The sequence below is a fragment of the Lissotriton vulgaris genome, chromosome 5 (assembly GCF_964263255.1).
Source record: "Lissotriton vulgaris chromosome 5, aLisVul1.2, whole genome shotgun sequence".
Classification (NCBI taxonomy): Eukaryota; Metazoa; Chordata; class Amphibia; order Caudata; family Salamandridae; genus Lissotriton; species Lissotriton vulgaris.
This window is the reverse complement of record NC_141693.1, coordinates 304,998,616-305,016,098: the sequence shown is the minus strand read 5'-3', so window position 1 is coordinate 305,016,098 and position 17,483 is coordinate 304,998,616. Positions and strand designations below refer to the sequence as shown.

At 45.3% G+C, this 17,483-nt stretch overlaps 1 protein-coding gene across 2 annotated transcripts in view; it reads left to right on the top strand.

The window, feature by feature from the left end:
* The window catches only part of CFAP74 (cilia and flagella associated protein 74), a 1,279,283-nt gene that overhangs the window by 1,191,300 nt on the left and 70,500 nt on the right, over positions 1-17,483 (top strand). For both annotated transcript variants that reach the window (XM_086921531.1, XM_086921532.1), the window contains exon 39: positions 13,146-13,280. In XM_086921531.1, the coding sequence (XP_086777657.1) occupies positions 13,146-13,280 (135 nt within the window). The remainder of the gene's footprint in view (positions 1-13,145; positions 13,281-17,483) is intronic.

The following is a 17,483-nucleotide window of genomic DNA, read 5'->3' as shown; positions in this document are numbered from 1 at the left end:
CCGGATGAGGTTCACCGCCGGTCATGCCTTCCCTGGCATCGAACCCAAAGTCAGTGCCTGTGACATCGTCAATGTCCGTCTGCACTAGCCCAATCCTCATACCCGGCGACAGGGAGCCAGAACGGCGTCAATCTATGCCGATTCCAAAGTCAACAGAACCCAGAGGTTCTATGTCGTCGCCTGATCACTATGAAGATGTGCTAGGCTCAGGAGAGGAATGGGAGAGGTCTGGGGACCCTCTTGAGAACCAGGATATCTCTGAGGAGAATTTGGACTGGTATGGAGAACTCGGGGGGCCAGTGATCTGGGTACTTCCCCAGATACTGGCATGCTCTCTCCTCCTACAGTGGCTAGGGAGGAAGGGGTGTCCAATGCCATGGTGTTAAAGAGGGCAGCTGAAGTCCTTGAACTAGAGCTGCCCTCGGTGCAGATCATTTAAAGTTGCTTCGAGAGGAAGTTACAGCTCTTTTGGCCAAGGAAGCGTCTGTGTGTTTTGGGCCCCATGCTCACTGCGCCACTGTATTCAAGCTAGCCTGGCTGATGAAGGGTGTTACTCAGAAACCGGTCCCAGGATGCTTATTTCTGTTTCAGGAAAAACCTGCCTTGGAAGTTCGGCTGGCCTGTTCTCATGAGGCACAGGGTCAAGACTGATTTTCATATAGCTGGGTCTGAACTGAGTTGGCGAAGTGAGCTAAAGAATGATGATGGATTCAACCCAGATCTTTGACTGGGGTGAGTGTCTGAAAAGTTTCAGCGCTCCGTCCATCATCTCCTTGTGTTAGCTATAGAAAGGGTCCCAGTTTCAGAAGCTGTTATTCCCGCTACTTTCTGATTCCAAAGAAGAACAAGGGGCTACGACCCATTTAAGATCTTCAGAAAGCCAATCTCTTCCTCAAAAAGGAGAAATTCAAAATGCTCAATCTGGCTCAGGTCTTGTCTGCCCTAGACCAGGAAGACTGGATGGTAGCATTGGACCTGCAGGATGTGTATTTTCACATTCCCATCTTGCCGGGCCACAGGCGTTACCTGCCGTTCAAAGTAGGCAGCCAGCACTTTCAACTTACTATGCTCCCCTTCGGCCTTACCAGTGCTCCTCGGTTGTTCACCAAGGTGATGGTCGCGGCACATCTGCGCAGGTTAGGGGGCCGATCTTCCCCTACCTCGATGACTGGCTGTTGAAGGCATCCTCCTCCCAGGCAGTCATCTCCCACTTTAAGACTACGGCGAACCTCCTGCATTTGCTGGGGTTCTCTATAAACGTACCGAAGTCACACCTGACTCCTTCTCAGACGCTCCGTTTCATCAGAGCTGTTCTGGACACACTGCAGTTTCGGGCTTATACTCTCGAGCAGCAGGTCCAGGATATTCAGGCTAGGATTCCGATAATTCAGCCTCTCTACTGGATTTAGGTGAGACTGACTCTGAGGCTGTTGGGTCTCATGGCCTCCTGCATCTGTTGGTAAGACACGAAAGATGGGGAATGGCGTATGCAGGCTCTGCAGCGGGACTTGAAGTTCAAATGGGCACAACATTAGGGAAATCTCACCTACATGGTTTAGATCTCGGAAGGAACTGCGAAAGATCTGCAGAGGTGGTTGACAAACCGTGATTGGGTCAGTGGCAGACTGCTCTCCCATCCCCAACCAGATATCACAGTTGTGACAGATGCGTCACTTCAGGGATGTGGCGGCCATCTGGTAGAGATGGAGATCAGGGGATGCTGGTTTATATTTTGTATAATTTATTGGAGAGCTGAGCAATTCGGTTGGCATTGAAAGCATTTCTTCCCTCTGTCAAGGGGAAGCTAGTGCAGGTGTTCACGGACAACTCCACTGCCATGTGGTCCTGCAACAAGCAGGGCGGGGTGTGGTTGTGGACCCTTTGTCAAGAGGCCCTGTGTCTCAGGACATGGCTAAAACAACAGGGTGTAACCCTGGTGGTTCAACACCTGGCCGGTACTTTGGAGGCCAGGGTGGACAAACTCAGCTGTTGATGTCTAGTGGATCACGAGTGGTGTCTACAGTCATAGGTGGCGCAAAGTCTCTTTCAGCAGTGGGGACAACCTTGATCAGATTTGTTTGCCTCCGTAGAGAATGCCCAGTGTCAGCAGTACTGCACACTGAAGTTCCAACGCGGCTATCCTGCGGTAGGATCTTCTGTTGCAGCAGCAGGGGAGGGTTCTTCACCCGAACCTGTAAACTGTGCGCCTCCATGCGTGGAGACAGCTGATAGCTTTTTACCTTCCTCCCGAAGTCTGTAACGTTTTTCTGGTGGCCAGACAGCCCTCCACTAAGACGATATACACCTGCTTTGGCAGAAATTTGTATTATACTATACAGAAAGGTGCATTGACCCACTTATCCAGTATTATGGGTATCTTTCATAGATTCACATGCCTGAATCATTCCCCGTCGTCAGGGTGGGAGTCCCGGTATATAAAATAGTAATGTCCTAAAGACATATATACAAACTAATAGGCCAGAGGCCTCACATTAGTAACCTATCTGAGTCATTTTGTGAAAAGGACCAAACTTTGGCCAGGTGCCAATGAGCTACTACCACCCTCTAGATCCTTCCTGAAAGGAGCCCTAGTCCCTCAGATTTTCTACCGCACGTCGTGCTAAGGGAGTCTCCACTGAGCTCTGCTCAGGTTTCTGGTTTTTACTAGACTTTATCCATATTTTCTCTTGCTGTTTACTCTTGTGAAGGAGGGCTAGAGTCTACTATGTCTACCACTCCTAAAAAAGGGCTTTTTAGACCTTGTGCCTCGTGTAAGAAGCTGAGACTGCATGTAGATGACAAACATGAAGACTGCCTCTACTGTCTCTACCCTGACCATTCTGCCAAGGACTGTAAGGTCTGTCACACTTTCTCTGTCAAGACTCTTAAGGACAGAGAGGGTCGCCTGCTTTTGTGGCTCCAGAGACTGAAGGACAAGGATCAAGCAGTCTCCTCAGGTGAGAGCGAGTGTTCCTCCAGGAGCTCACACTCCTCTTCTAAAAGGCAGAGACAGACTTCTCCAGGTCCGTCTAATAGGCCTCCTCAAAAGAAGACGCCTAAGTCTTCAGAGGGCTGTCCAAAGACCATGGCAGTGAAGACTTCTCTTCAGGAAACTACTTTCAAGAAGCCTGTGCTTGTGTCTTCTGCCTTGCCAGTGACAGCGTCGACAGTCACCATCTCTACGTCAACAGCGTCTGCCTTCACCGCCTTGACGACATCTACTTCAACTTCGTCGTCGTCTGGTAGGTCTATACCATCCGTTATTTCTGTCAAAAGACCGCCGACGACACTTCCGTCGTCGACAGCTCCTTCGTCGACGAAACCGAAGCATTCGTCGTCGACGAAAGTCCCTTCGACGTCGACGGCCACCTCGTCGACGAGGCCATTGACGACGAAGCCATCGACGTCGACACCAACGTCGACGAAGCCGTCGACACCAACGTCGTCGACACCAGCGTCGACGAAGCCGTCGACAGCAGCGTCGACGAAGCCATCGACGACAAGACCATCGACGAAGCCGTCGACGACAGTACCGTCGGCGAAGACGCCAACATTGCCGTCGACGAAGAAAACACAGTTGACGCCGATACTGTCTACGACATCGTCGTCGGAGAAGACGTCGACGACCACCCCGTCGACGGGCCCGTCGACGGAAGGCTCTCCCAAGATAAAGTGTTTTTATACACACTTCAAAATGACAACGCAAACGCTGATGCCAGAAGCGACGTCTCCTAGCAGAGTCCAAACACTGCCGCCGGCCAATCTAATGGAGACTGAGGACTATGATGATGGAGCCATGTTCCCAGTGGCAACAAGCCCATCTCAACTACTTGTTAAGGTACATGAAAGTTCAGACAACAAAGACATGGATCAGGAAGAAACTCCTTATCAAGAGGAATATCATTTGCTTTCCCCTCCACAGCCTATGGTGAGCCTCCCGGCTTCAATTGTCACGGACCTCCAATTCCTTATAGCGGACTACAAACAGCGGTTTCCACCTGCTCCGCCACCTCCAGTGGTGCCACCTCAAGCTGTATCATCTGCCCCTCCTCCTCGCCATAAACCACCTCCACTGGTTATTACCCCAGATCCTGTGTCCCTGCCTCCGCAGCAATCTTCGGACGAAGAGGAAGCAGTGGAAGAGGAAGAGGAGGGTCAACAAGAAGAGGGAGAAATACAAGAGGACGAGTGGGACGAATATATCATCTCACATCCAGCTTCCCCAGGTCAGGCACAGGCGGACTCTCCTCCGGAGGACATCGGGGGGTTTCACAATATCATAGAACGTGCAGCAGCGAGGTTCAAAATAGAAATGACCACACAACCTCTGGACTGCTTCTTATACGACTTTAAGGAGCCATTCAAAAAGATGGTCCGGTCAATCCCAATTATTGAACACATCTGGGATCAGGGATTAAAGATTATGCAAAACCCCTCATCTCTGCTTCCAGTGCCAGGCAGGCTTGATAAGAAGTATAAGGCCCCGGACAAGGCACCGGTATGTCTTACAGGCCATACAAAACCGGACTCTGTGATCACACAGGCCGCGCAGCGGAAATCCAACAATCCGACTGCCGCACTGTCTGCGCCTCCGGACAAGGAAGGCCGTAAACTCGATAACATCGGGAAGAGGTTCTCCTCGATGTCGGCCATTAACGTCAGAGCAGCGAACTCACTTGCGCTCCTGGGACGTTACAATCACCAGATGTGGGCAGATGTAGCACCATACCTAGGCTCTCTGCCAGAGGAGCAGAAAGAGGAAGTCAAGAAAATCCTCCTTGAAGGAGAGCGGTCTGCTTCGGAGATTATTGATGTGGCGATGGACATCGCCTCAACAGGATTTCGCCAGCTGGCGGGGGCGGCTGTCCTTAGGCACCAAGGCTGGCTGAAAGCTACATCTTTCCGACCGGAAGTTAAAGCCAAAGAACTGGATATGCCGTTCAATGGCGAACTTCTCTTCGGGAAGCATATCGACGAGATGCTCTAGGGTATCAAGAAAGATACCGAGACCGCAAGATCCCTGGGAACACTACATTACAAGAATTCTTCCTTTCGAGGCTCCAGAGGAAGAGGCCAACAAACAAGAGGTGGATACCAGGGGTACAAATCCACCTACGGCTCCTCCCAGCAATACAAGCCTCAATACCAACAGAGGCAACAACAAGGCCAGTCCTCTTACAACAAGTCCTCCTTTCGAGGGAGAGGAGGAAAGAAAGATCCCCCCAGAAGACAGTGACTTCTTTCTCAACCAGGCCTCCGCTTCTTCTCCATGTTACGTAGTTGGAGGAAAAATTTCCAACTTCTTCCACAATTGGCAAAAAATAACTATGGATCGTTGGGTTCTCCAACTGGTTCGGTTTGGGCATACCCTGGAGTTTGTGGACACTCCTCCTTCGAACCCTCCATGTCCCTTGCCACACAAGAATCTTCATTTTCTTCAAGCGGAATTCTCACTAATGCTTCAAAAAGGAGCTGTAGAGAGAGTTCCCAGAGGTCAGAGGGGGAAAGGATTCTACTCATGGTTCTTTGTGATACAAAAAAAGGAGAAGAAATGGAGACCTATACTGGATCTAAGGAACCTAAACACATACCTCAAAAAACAATCCTTCCGGATGGTATCCATTCAAGAGGTGTTACAACTCCTCAATTCCAGGGATTTCATGGTGTCCTTAGACCTCCAAGATGCCTATTTCCACATACTCATCCACAAAAGTCACCGCCAATTCTTAAGATTCACTGTGGCGGGCAGACATTACCAGTTCAGAGTGTTGCCTTTTGGCCTAAAGTCGGCGCCACGCATCTTTACAAAATGCCTATCTCCAGTGGCAGCCTACCTTCGCCAACAGCATCACCAGGTATTCCCCTACCTGGACGACTGGCTCATCAAGTCCCCTACTCTGGAAGGCATGAGCAGGTCTTCCAACGCCTGTCTTCAGCTCTTCGAGAAACTAGGACTTACACTCAATCAGGAAAACTCAGTACTTCAGCCTTCTCAACGGCTCACTTTCCTGGGAGCGATTCTGGACACACATCAAGAGAAGGCCTTTCCATCTCAGGAACGACAGGCCAAACTGAGGTCTCTGGCAGCAAACATTCAGCTCAAAAAGACCATCAAGGTGCGACTTTTCAAGTCACTGCTAGGAATGATGTCCTCCAACATCCTCCTGATTACACACTGCCGCCTTCGTATGCGTCCCTTACAGGAGGCACTGTCAGCCCAGTGGATTCAAAGTACGGGATCCTTCGACAATCGACTCAGAATCACCACGTTCATGGTGAATGCCCCACAATGGTGGCTGCAAATAAAAAATCTGAACCAAGGCTTACCATTCCTGCTTCCGGTCTCCCCACACGTGATAACAACAGATGCATCGTTAGAAGGATGGGGTGCGTTCCTGCAGGAACTTCAGATACATGGTCAGTGGTTGCCAGCAGAGAAACTGCTCCACATCAACCTGTTAGAACGGAGGGCAGTATACCTGGCTCTTCGAGCTTTCCTGCCCAGAATCAGGAACTCCCCAGTGCTTGTGAGGACGGACAACACCACCACAATGCACTACTTAAACAAGCAAGGGGGAACTCGATCCATGACGCTGTCTCAAGAATCGCAGCAAATTTGGAAGTGACTACTCCAACACAACATCTCGCTGAGGACGGAGTACATCCCAGGAGCAGACAACACCCTGGCGGACTCTCTAAGCAGGCAACGCTCCATCTGCCACGAGTGGGAGCTAGACCAACATGCCCTCGACGCAGTGTTCTCCAGATGGGGCAGGCCTCCCCTGGATCTGTTTGCGACAAAGATCAACGCAAGATGCCAACATTACGCAAGCAGGTTTCCCCAGAAAGGGTCTCTCGGGGATGCATTTTCGATTACATGGTGCAACGTCTTTGCCTACGCTTTTCCACCATTTCCCCTGATCCCCAGAGTCCTTCGGAAGCTGAAAGCAGAGCATTGTACTTTAATCCTGGTAGCCCCACCGTGGCCATGCCAACACTGGTTTACAGAACTCCACCTTCTATCGCTGGAGCCTCCGATTCCTTTCAAGCCTTACCCACATCTCCTCACCATGAACCAGGGGCAAGTCCAGCATCCAGATCTGACATCTCTCAGGTTATCGGCTTGGCTCCTGAGTTCAGAGAGTTCCAGGACCTAGATATCCCTCAGGACCGCAGAGTTGTCCTAGCCCAGGCCCGGGCTGACAGTATCAATAAGACATATTCCCTTAAGTGGAAGAGATTCTGTTTATGGTGTAAAGCTAACAATCTGCACCTGTTCTCGTCATCTCCGGCACAACTGCTGCCCTACCTGCTTCAGCTAGCCAACTCGAGACTGGCTCATGCCTCAATCAAGGTCCATCTGGCAGCCATATCTCGAGTCAGACGCTCTTCGTCTGGTGCTTCTCTATGGTCTAATAGACTGATCAAGCAGTTTCTAAAAGGCTTATTCAGGACTTATCCTCCAGTGAGGCCTTTACCACCTACATGGCAGCTCAATCTTGTCCTGGCACAATTGATGAAGCACCCCTTTGAGCCGATACATAAAGCGGAGCTCAAATACTTTTCATCGAAAACAGCTCTCTTGCTGGCTCTCACGTCAGTAAGGAGGGTGAGTGAGCTACAGGCCTTCTGCATTCAGGACCCGTTCCTTCAGTTTAAACAGGACAGAGTCATTCTACGGACTAACCCCAAATTCATACCTAAGGTTCCGTCTGCTTTTCATCTGAATGAACCTATTGTCCTGAGATCTTTCTTCCCTAATCCATCCTCTCCAGCAGAAAGGTCTCTACATTCCTTAGATCTGAAGAGATGTCTGAAATTCTACCTTCATAGAACAGAGCAATTTCGCAAATCCAACCAATTGTTCATTGCCTTCAGCAGGCCCAGGAAGGGCCTACCATTGACAAAGCAGAGCATTTCAAGATGGATCTCTGCAACTATCGCCTTCTGCCACCAACAGGCGGGTCATCCTCTGCCGGCCAAGGTTCGGGCTCATTCCACTAGAGCGGTCTCCACCTCCTTGGCGCTCTTTTCTGGGGTGCCCATTGTCGACATCTGCAGAGCGGCGACATGGAAAACTCTGAATGCAGCAGTGGGACAAGCGGTGCTCCGCCATCTATTCCATTAGAGGTGAGCCTTCTTCCTTTCATCCCACCTTTCCTATCCTACTGATTGCACATTTCTTATCTTGCTACTGTTTGCAGTTTCTTTTGTTGCACTATTGATAAGTTATTATCAGGTGTCTTACATACTATATTATGCGAAATGTGCTGCCTACTACTTGCTACTCTGATTCAGGCATGTGAATCTATGAAAGATGCACATAATACTGGATAAGAAATGCGTTACTTACCTGTAACTGCAGTTATCCAGTTTTGGTATCTTTCATAGATTCACATGCAACCCACCCGCCTCCCCTGGAAGGGCTCACCTTGGTTTTCTCAGTAGGTACTGCTTAGCACGGTGCATACGAAAATCTGAGGGACTAGGGCTCCTTCCAGGAAGGTTCTAGGGGGTGGTAGTAGCTGATTGGCTCCTGGCCAAAGTTTGGTCCTTTTCACAAAAGGACTCAGACAGGTTACTAATGTGAGGCCTCTGGCCTATTAGTTTGTATATATGTCTTTAGAACATTACTATTTTATATACCAGGGACTCCCACCCCGACGACGGGGAATGATTCAGGCATGTGAATCTATGAAAGATACCAATACTGGATAACTGCAGTTACAGGTAAGTAACGCATTTCTTTCTGATCCTCTTTCTAATGTCCTAGTATTTATTCTAACTCTTGCCCAGCAGGGCTCTGCCTTGGGAACTCCAAAGGGTTACCTTTCTGCTCTGTCAGCTTTTTTGCTGCTTCCAGACCAACCCTTTCTATTCAAGTATCCTATTGTAAATAGACCTCTAAAGGCACTGGCTCACTTATTTCCACGACACCCTTTATTATGCCACAGTGGGTCCTTAATTTGGTCCTCACCTACCTGATGATGGCTCTTTTTGCGCCTTTGGACAATTGTCCCTCCGGCTGTTGACCATCAAAGCAGCCTTCTTAGTGGTAAATATATCGGCCCGGAGGATGAGTGGGTTGCAGGCATTATCCAGCTCTCCTCCTTATTTTATGTCCTTTCTGTACAAGGTGGTGCTTCCCACCTGGGCATCTTTTTTGCCAAAGGTTGTAACCCATTTCCATCTGGGTCAGTCCATCACGTTACCCACCTTCTTTGTTCCCCCACATCCCTCTAAGGAGGAGGAGCGTCTCCAACATTTGGACCCAAAAAGAGCATTGTTGTACTACCTCGATCACACAAAAGGCTTCCGGGTGGATGACCAACTCTTTGTGGGGTATGTGGGAGCAAAGAAGGGAAGGAAAGTGCAGAAAAGCACCATCTCTTGCTGAGTCGTACTCTGCATCAAAATCTGTTATGCCTTGGCGAAGAAGCAACCCCCTGATGGATTAAGGGCCCATTCCACCAGGGGAAAGGCTGTGACTACGGCCTTGGCTCGGGTGTCCCAGTCCAAGACATCTGTCAAGCAGCGACGTAGGCCTTTTTGCACATGTTCACAAAACATAACTGCCTTGATGTTCAAGTGCGCAGGGACGGTCATTGCGCCCGGTAAGTGCTGCAAGACTTAGTCTAGGATGTGAGTCCGCAACCCACTGCCTTGATGGTATGACTCAGGTATCTGATTCAAAGGTAAGGAGTCTGCAACTAGAAGTCTCTATCAGATGAGCAAGTTACTTACCTTTGGTAGCGCATTATCTAGTAGAGACTATCTAGCGACAGATTCCTTAAAACCCCACCCATGCCTCCCCGCTTTGCTGAGTGATATTGTAGGGCTAGAGTTGTTCCATTTTTCAGGGCACTAGTTTTGCACACAACTACGTCAGTTACTTCATGGCTCTGCGCTTCTGGCATGGAAAGTACGAAAAGTTCTGACGTCCGCGCTCCTGGGTGGTGCCTATATAGGCACCGCAATGTCATAACCGAATCTTCCGACGACATCGGGCAGAGCCGAATGGAGCCAGGGGTTTTGTTCAGCAAAAATTTCCGGATCCAGCCTGACGCCTGGGAAATTAAAGGGTAAGGAATCTGCATTATCTGCATTATCTACCAGATAATGCGTTACCAAAGATAAGTAACTTGTTTTTCTTACCCCAGGATACTTCTAGTGCCAAGTGTTCTGTGGAAGTTAAAAAAATGTTTGCTGATACTAATCCTCCTACTGTGCACAAGGGTTTTGTAATATACAGAGCTATGGGATATATCAATAGAAACACCAATTCAATAAAATTTGGACCTGTGACTTCTCATCCAGAATCAAGGTCGGGTGTTACATCGGAACACCGCCACTCTTCACCTGACTGCCTGGCTGTCGCAGGCCTAGAGTTCGGTTTCCTAAACATTCCACCACAATGTAAAAAGATTCTACAGGTGGCTATAGCAACATCCACTGTGAAAACCATCTCTTTAGAATGGAAACGTTTTTAATTTTGCACTTCATCTCAGAAAATTGACAGTTTGATGCATTCACTTTTGAGATACTACCCTACCTCCTTCATCGGCAAAACCTGGCTTGAGATAGTCTTCGATTAGGCTGCATCTGCCCTCTATGTATCCACATACCTCAGAACGTTCACCACACCATCTTTGTTCTTGTTATTAAGGAACTTATGAGAGGTCTTTTTCACATCTACCGCCCCCCCCTCTACCATTGCCAGTGTGGGGGCTCAGTACAATACTTGGAGCACTTATCAAAGAACCTTTTAAGGCTATACACAAGGCATCTACATAGATGGCATGCAATACAGCTTTCTTATTTGCAATAAAATAGACAAGAAACATGCACAAAACACAAGCTTTTTCTGAAAAGTCATGCTGTCGAACATTTGACAAGAACAAGGTGAATGTCATCGAATACAAAGTTCATACCAAGGTATTATCATCATTCCCTTGAAAAGATTAATTTATCAACTTTTTTCCACAACCACATATGGCTGCAAGTGAGTCTCTTCACTCTTTGGAGTTTAAACACTGTTTACATTTCAGTTTTGTTACCACAAAGCATGTTTGCAAGACTGATCAACTATTTGTGTTGTATGCAAGCTCTAACAAAGGATCCCTTTTAGCGAAGGAAGGCACAGCCTGCTGGATCACTCCATGTATCTCATTCTGCCTCATCAAAGGTGGGTGCACTCAGTCACTCACATACATAGGGCAGAGCCCATTCCGCAAGGCGCATGGCTGCCACAACTGCATTGTTCACTGGAGTGCTCTTACTGGACATTTGCAAAGAGGCAACCTTGTACTCAACCCATATCATTACCCAGCATTACTGTGTAGCTGTCCAGTCAAAAGCTGAAACAACAGTGGAACAGAAGGTGCTACCTATTACATTGAGGTAAGCCTATTCTCCTCCTTTACGGTATGGCTAATATAATTCACTGCTTATGTAATGTAAATTCAAGAATGTGAATTTCCCAACGCCAGGCTGGGAAGCATCTGTATTCAATCTTAATAGAGCAGTATTTCACAATAGCAACAAACAGTGAAAACATTGTCATACAGTCCAAATAGTCTACCCACTTCATTTTATGATTCGAAGTCCAGCCAGCTAGGTGGAGGGGCCCAGAGTTCGAACTCTCCTCAGAGGTAGAAACTCTCAGAATATCTTAGGTTGTATCATGAGGTTCTAAGTAGCCTCATGAATGAGGAAGAGGGTGGGCAAATATGTACCTATGAAAGATCCATTGTTGGAGAAAAAAAGTCACTTTACTGTAACCACAGTTCTCCTGCATTGCTGGTTTTCAAGACCTAAAAAAATCTGCTCAGGATTATTAATACTTACAAATTGATACAGTGCCACCCTCACTTTAATTAAAAAGCCCAGGACATGGACAGTGTAATAGAAAAGTGGAAGATTTGTGCACCGCTCCAGGGCACAGAACAGGTTCCAAACCTTGGCTTTACCAAGGAAAGGAATAGACCTCAGTGCAGATTAAAATGCATGTCATTTGCAGTTGAGTCACTCAGCGCAAGGATACATGTCCATATAGAATGCAGGGTCCATTCCTGTCTCAACCCAAGATACATCTAATGGGTGGAATGGTGAAATGTTTTCGACTCAATCTGAACATGTGATCTTACGGTGTACAGAGATTTCTGCAGCTAGAGCATTACCCCACTTTGAAATTTCGCCATCACTAACGATAAAATACTATACCTCACACCCAACTTTCTAATGCAGTATCACTTTTTTTGATGATAGTAGGGGTAGTCCTCCATATTGGCTATCTAGATGGGTCGAGTACCAAACTTAAAAACGTGGAAATGAAAAAAAACCTTGACCTGCATGCGCCTTTTGACAGCAGGATTCACTGATGGCATCAGTTCCTGGCAGGCTCTCTAGTGCTGCCTCTGATGACAATGATAGTGATGGGTATGGACTACAAGTTTCAGAGGAAAGTGGGAAAAAGTGTAAATGTGTTAAACATTTATTAGAAAATGTATCTATGTCAATTCCTGTTATTCTGCCACCTTTAACGGCTTGACATGTAACTAACATGCAGCACTGTGTTCAGCTCATCTAACGACTTGGGCCCTCATGCGTGGAATAGAATAACCCTCTATATTTCATGGCCCCAGAATTATTTTTGCTGAAAGAGGGTCGAGAAATAACAGGAGTTGCAATATTTTTTGGAATAAATCCAGTAACCAGTGTTTTCATGCCTTTCCCCCTGCAGTTTCACACAACGATTTCAGTGGCTTTTATTGGTTAAATTATCAGTGTGAGATACCACAACTCATAGGTCTGAAGGGCCTGCTAACTCTCACAACTCCCATTAGGGTGTACTTGGAAAGAAAGCCATACCCAGACACCTTCAGAAAGGAGTTTTTTCGCCCTTTTGAGACTCCCAGGAGAATGAGATAGGGTGGTTTTGTAGGGTAATTCTGAAGAAATCAGCAGAGCTGAAAATTTTGTTAGGCGGTTGAGACAAGTTTTATGGCCAAGGAAAATATTTCACGTATTTTGAGGTTGATTATGACCAAAGGATCGTGGCGCCATCCAAATGAAGGTGGGTTGAGGGGTATGATAAAGGTCAGAATCCTTGCTGAAGAATATATTTTTTTATATTTTGTTTACAGGGAGTAGAGTTTTCCTGGGAAGGAGTGCCAGCCTTGGAACTGAAAGGGTTTACCTTTGACCCCGTGAAAGGCTCTGTTGAAGCCGGACAGAGAAAAGCCATCAGCCTATCCTGGTCACCGCCTTCTGGACATGACGTAAGTTACTGCTTTAAAAAAAAATTACGCTTTAAACTTAGGAGGTCCTTGGTTTCAATCCTTTTCAAATGCATCTCCAGGGGGCAGGAGCAGCTGCAACAATTGAGAAATTGTGTATATTATGCTGTCACCAAGTTTATTGGGGTAACAGAGCCAAATCATTGATCTGGCTTGGTCCTGAGAGGCAGTGTGTGAGCCGAGCCATTGAAAGGACTATCAAATCTGGTAGACATGTTATCACTTTCTTCTCTACAACTGCAAGTTCTTTGTAAGTATTTTATATGTTATTCCTTCTGTTTTAGTGTTAACAGCAGCTCTCCTTTGGGCGGTCCACTAGCTGGTCTTTGGCTTTTGCTTCATTTGGGCTCTAGAGTTGAACAGGAGCCACATCTTTAGCCCAGGCCTACCACAGCTCATCCAGCGTTATAATAATGGAATATCCAGTGTAACTCTTGGAGGGATGGATCCATCCTACTTTTTCTGTATGTCTACAAATGGTCATGGTAATACAATTAACATGAATTGAACTATTTCACAGTCAGTGTTTATTCTGAAAACATAGCTTCTGATGGATGCTTCTGATTGTAGATGCAAAAAGAACAATTGATGGACAGTATGCACAACAATCTCATACATTCACCCCAGTACAGAGATCTAGGCTTAATCCATCGTTTTTTTGCTCACCATGCCATTCCAGGTTCGACCCAGCCATATGCAAATCAGTCTTCACCATGCACCCAAAGGGAACAGTCCAGATCGAACTGCCACGCCAGGTCCTCCCTGGACTGGAAACAAGCATCCTAGGACCAGTTTCAGGCTTTCAGCTCTCATCAGCCAGGATAGCTTGATTCCGTCAATCAATTGTTACTTTTGCATACGTCGCCCTAAGTGGAAAGGGTGTGCCTAGACTTGGGTACCGTGCTCACTACACCACTGGATTCAAGCTAGCCTGGCTGATGAAGGGTGATGCCCTGAAACGGTCCCAGGATGCTTGTTTTCGGTCCAGGGAGGACTTGGCAGTTCGGGTTGGACTTTTCCCACAAGGAACAGGGTCAAGACTGATTTACATATGGCTGGGTCCAAACTGGGGTGGTGTGGTGAGCAAAAGAATGATGTATTTAACCCAGATCCTTGTGACTGGGGGTAAATGTTTGCATTGTCCAGCATTCCGTCTATCAATTGTTTCTTGTGCATCTGATTGTAGATGCATAATCTTATGAATACCTCCAGGCACCAGACTGAATCCAGAGAGTTTCCGGAGCATTCCTTTGCATGCCGGTAGGTGGCATCATGTGAATCTACGTCGACTCAATTTGCCCTAGAAGTAAGGTCAGTGCCGTAAAATAATCATCACAATTACGCCATCATTTCAGTACCCTTCTGCGTCTTTGAAAGCTGTTCTGGAGCCCCCTCCCTCAATTTTTCTGTCATTCAGGATATTTTTTGTCAAAGTTTCTACTGTGTGCAAGGGATTATAAACACCCACCCTCTAAAAGACACCATGATCTAACCCATGCAAGGAATGTCCCAAACAGATGTCAGTGGCAGACACCCACCAGACATGTCTCTGGTGCCTGTGTTCATCGCTCGACTCCAGGTCTTGTGGTGGCTACATCAAGGTGGATCCCAAGGTGGGTTGAGACTGTGAAAGCAATCTCTACATCGCCGAACTCCGCCAGAAGGCATATAAGGGTCAATCCCATTTGAGGATGTGGATACCTTCCCGCTTCTGAGTATATTCTCTAGAGAGGTTCTCTATACATCCCAAGTGAAGAAAAAACACAAAAAGATAAGGTGCACCTTCCCCTCCTCAGCCACTCTCCTCAAGAGAAGTCACATGCTCTTCAAGGTGACTCTCACTTCCTGTCTTGGTCTCCTACCACAGATCCAATTCCACAATTTATCCCAATCCACCTCAAATTCCTGGGCCCACCAGTGACACTACAACAAGTTGAGGGCTTCAAGAAGGCTATGTTGTGTCTCCATTCTGATGAAAACATCAAACCGCTGATTAGAATATCCTGAGGCGCCTGAATGGATCAGAATTTCGTAGCAGTGCTCCTGCACATTAGCAGATGACGTGATTTTTCTTCATGTTTACTCTGTAACACTCTGAAAGTGACAGAGTGGAGCCATATATAAGCATTTGTACCCTGATTTAGAGTGCTGCTTCTGATTTTGTCAGTCATCTGACGAGTCCAAAAACTTTTAACAGTGAGCAATGGAACAATGTACCCACAGAATTCAAGCCATGCCAGGACTGCAGGAAACAGATATTATGCAAGGGCGCAATGCTAAGAATCACCACCCCCCCCCCCCCACAATGTCTCCTGTGTCAGAACCAATCCCAAAAATAGCCCATATCCACATTGAGTTCCTGGGCCTTATTTAAACCCACAGAAAACAGCATCCTACAAAGAGGCCATGATTTTTGGTGAGATTTGGTTTACCTCTAGTACGCCATCTGGTGTGCAGACAGAGTATCAAGTTTAAAATATCGAGTTGCATAAATGTCGAGTCCGAAATATCGTGGTTCAGAAATATCGACAGCAAGAATATTGTGGTCAAGAATATTGATTTACGGAAAGTATTATCGATTTTAAAAATGTTGAAGTATTTAAAATCGTTTGCAAAAATATAGTTAAAAATATTGATTTTTTAATCAGTGTTATGTATTTTAGTACATGTTTTAAATGTATGTGGTTTATGTTTTTGTATAAGAATTGTTTGTATTTTTAAAATATGTGTTACATTTTTAATAGTTATTATTTTCTCTTTTATTTAGATTTCGCGTTTTTATACCCATAGCGGGTTGTGGGGGATCGGGTGGAAAGTAATTTATTTATATCAAATGAATTGATTATTTTTTATTTATTCCTATTTGTTTACGTGAGATGTTATAGTGTTAAATGTGTAAAGTGATTTATTATTAATTCATTAATCATTTGTTGGTAATTAATAATAATTATTTAATTTGTAATTGATTATGATAATTGTGTAATTAAATTTAGGTGTGTGTTTTGGTGTTTATAGGTGTAACGAGTGGGAAGTACTTTATTCGTAATTGATGAATTAATAATTGGTGGTTAATTCATTTTAATTAAGTAATTATGGTAATTGTGTAATTCATTTCAGGTGTGTAATTTGGGGTTTATAGGGATAAAGAGTTTTAAATAGTTTATGTATTTTTTTATTAATAATTATTTGTTAATTGATATTAATTAAATTAATTAAACATTTATTATGGCAATTTTGTAATGACTTTTAAGTGTGTGTTGTGGTGTTTATAGGGGCAATGGATGGGAAGCAATTTGTGTTTACTTAATATATAGTTGTTAATGTTAAATATTTGATATTCATTTTGGTAATTGTTTATTTTTCCTTTTAAAGGGGTAAAGGGTGGTATTTAATGAATTGTAATTACTTTATAATTAGTTGTTAATAGTCCATGGCCCCTATGCTCTGGAATTCCATCCCCCCAGAGGTACGCGCCACACAGGACCTTCGGCTCTTCCGGAAACAAATTAAAAACTGGCTGTTCTCTTCCATTTAGGACGACCAGCATTCCGGGTGCCGGTTAAACTGTCACTTCTTTTCCCCTGCTGTGCTCTGCCATCTGGCCTGTCTGCATGCGCAGGGACGCCCTGTTGATGGGGTAGCCATGCGCTATATAAGCATACTTAACATAACATAATAGTTTTTAATTTAAAAATAAGTTTTAATTGCGTTTTATTATTTTATAATTGTATTTAGGTGTGTGGTATGTTCATTATATTGTTAAAGTGTGTGTAGTTAATTAATGTTTATTAGTTTTTTTCAATTGGTTATTAATTATGTTAATTATGGAAGTACATTTAATTTAAAATGTTGAAGTGTGTTGTTATTGGTGTGGTGCTATTGGTGTGGTGTTATAGGGTAGGAAATAAAATAATTACATTTATGTATTAATTCATGTTTTTGTTTATAAATATTTTATAGTTGAAAATAATTTTTTTTAATGTATTTATTACTTAATTTTATATAATATTTGTAGGTACTTATTACGTTATTTCTATTATAATGTTTTATTTTTATATATTTATTACATTTTTTTTAATTTAAAATATTATACATTTTAAAAATAATGTTTAATATATGGTTTTTTTTACAGTTGGACTGTAAATAGTCACTTTTGCCTCTCCGCTATCCAGCACTTTCCCTACT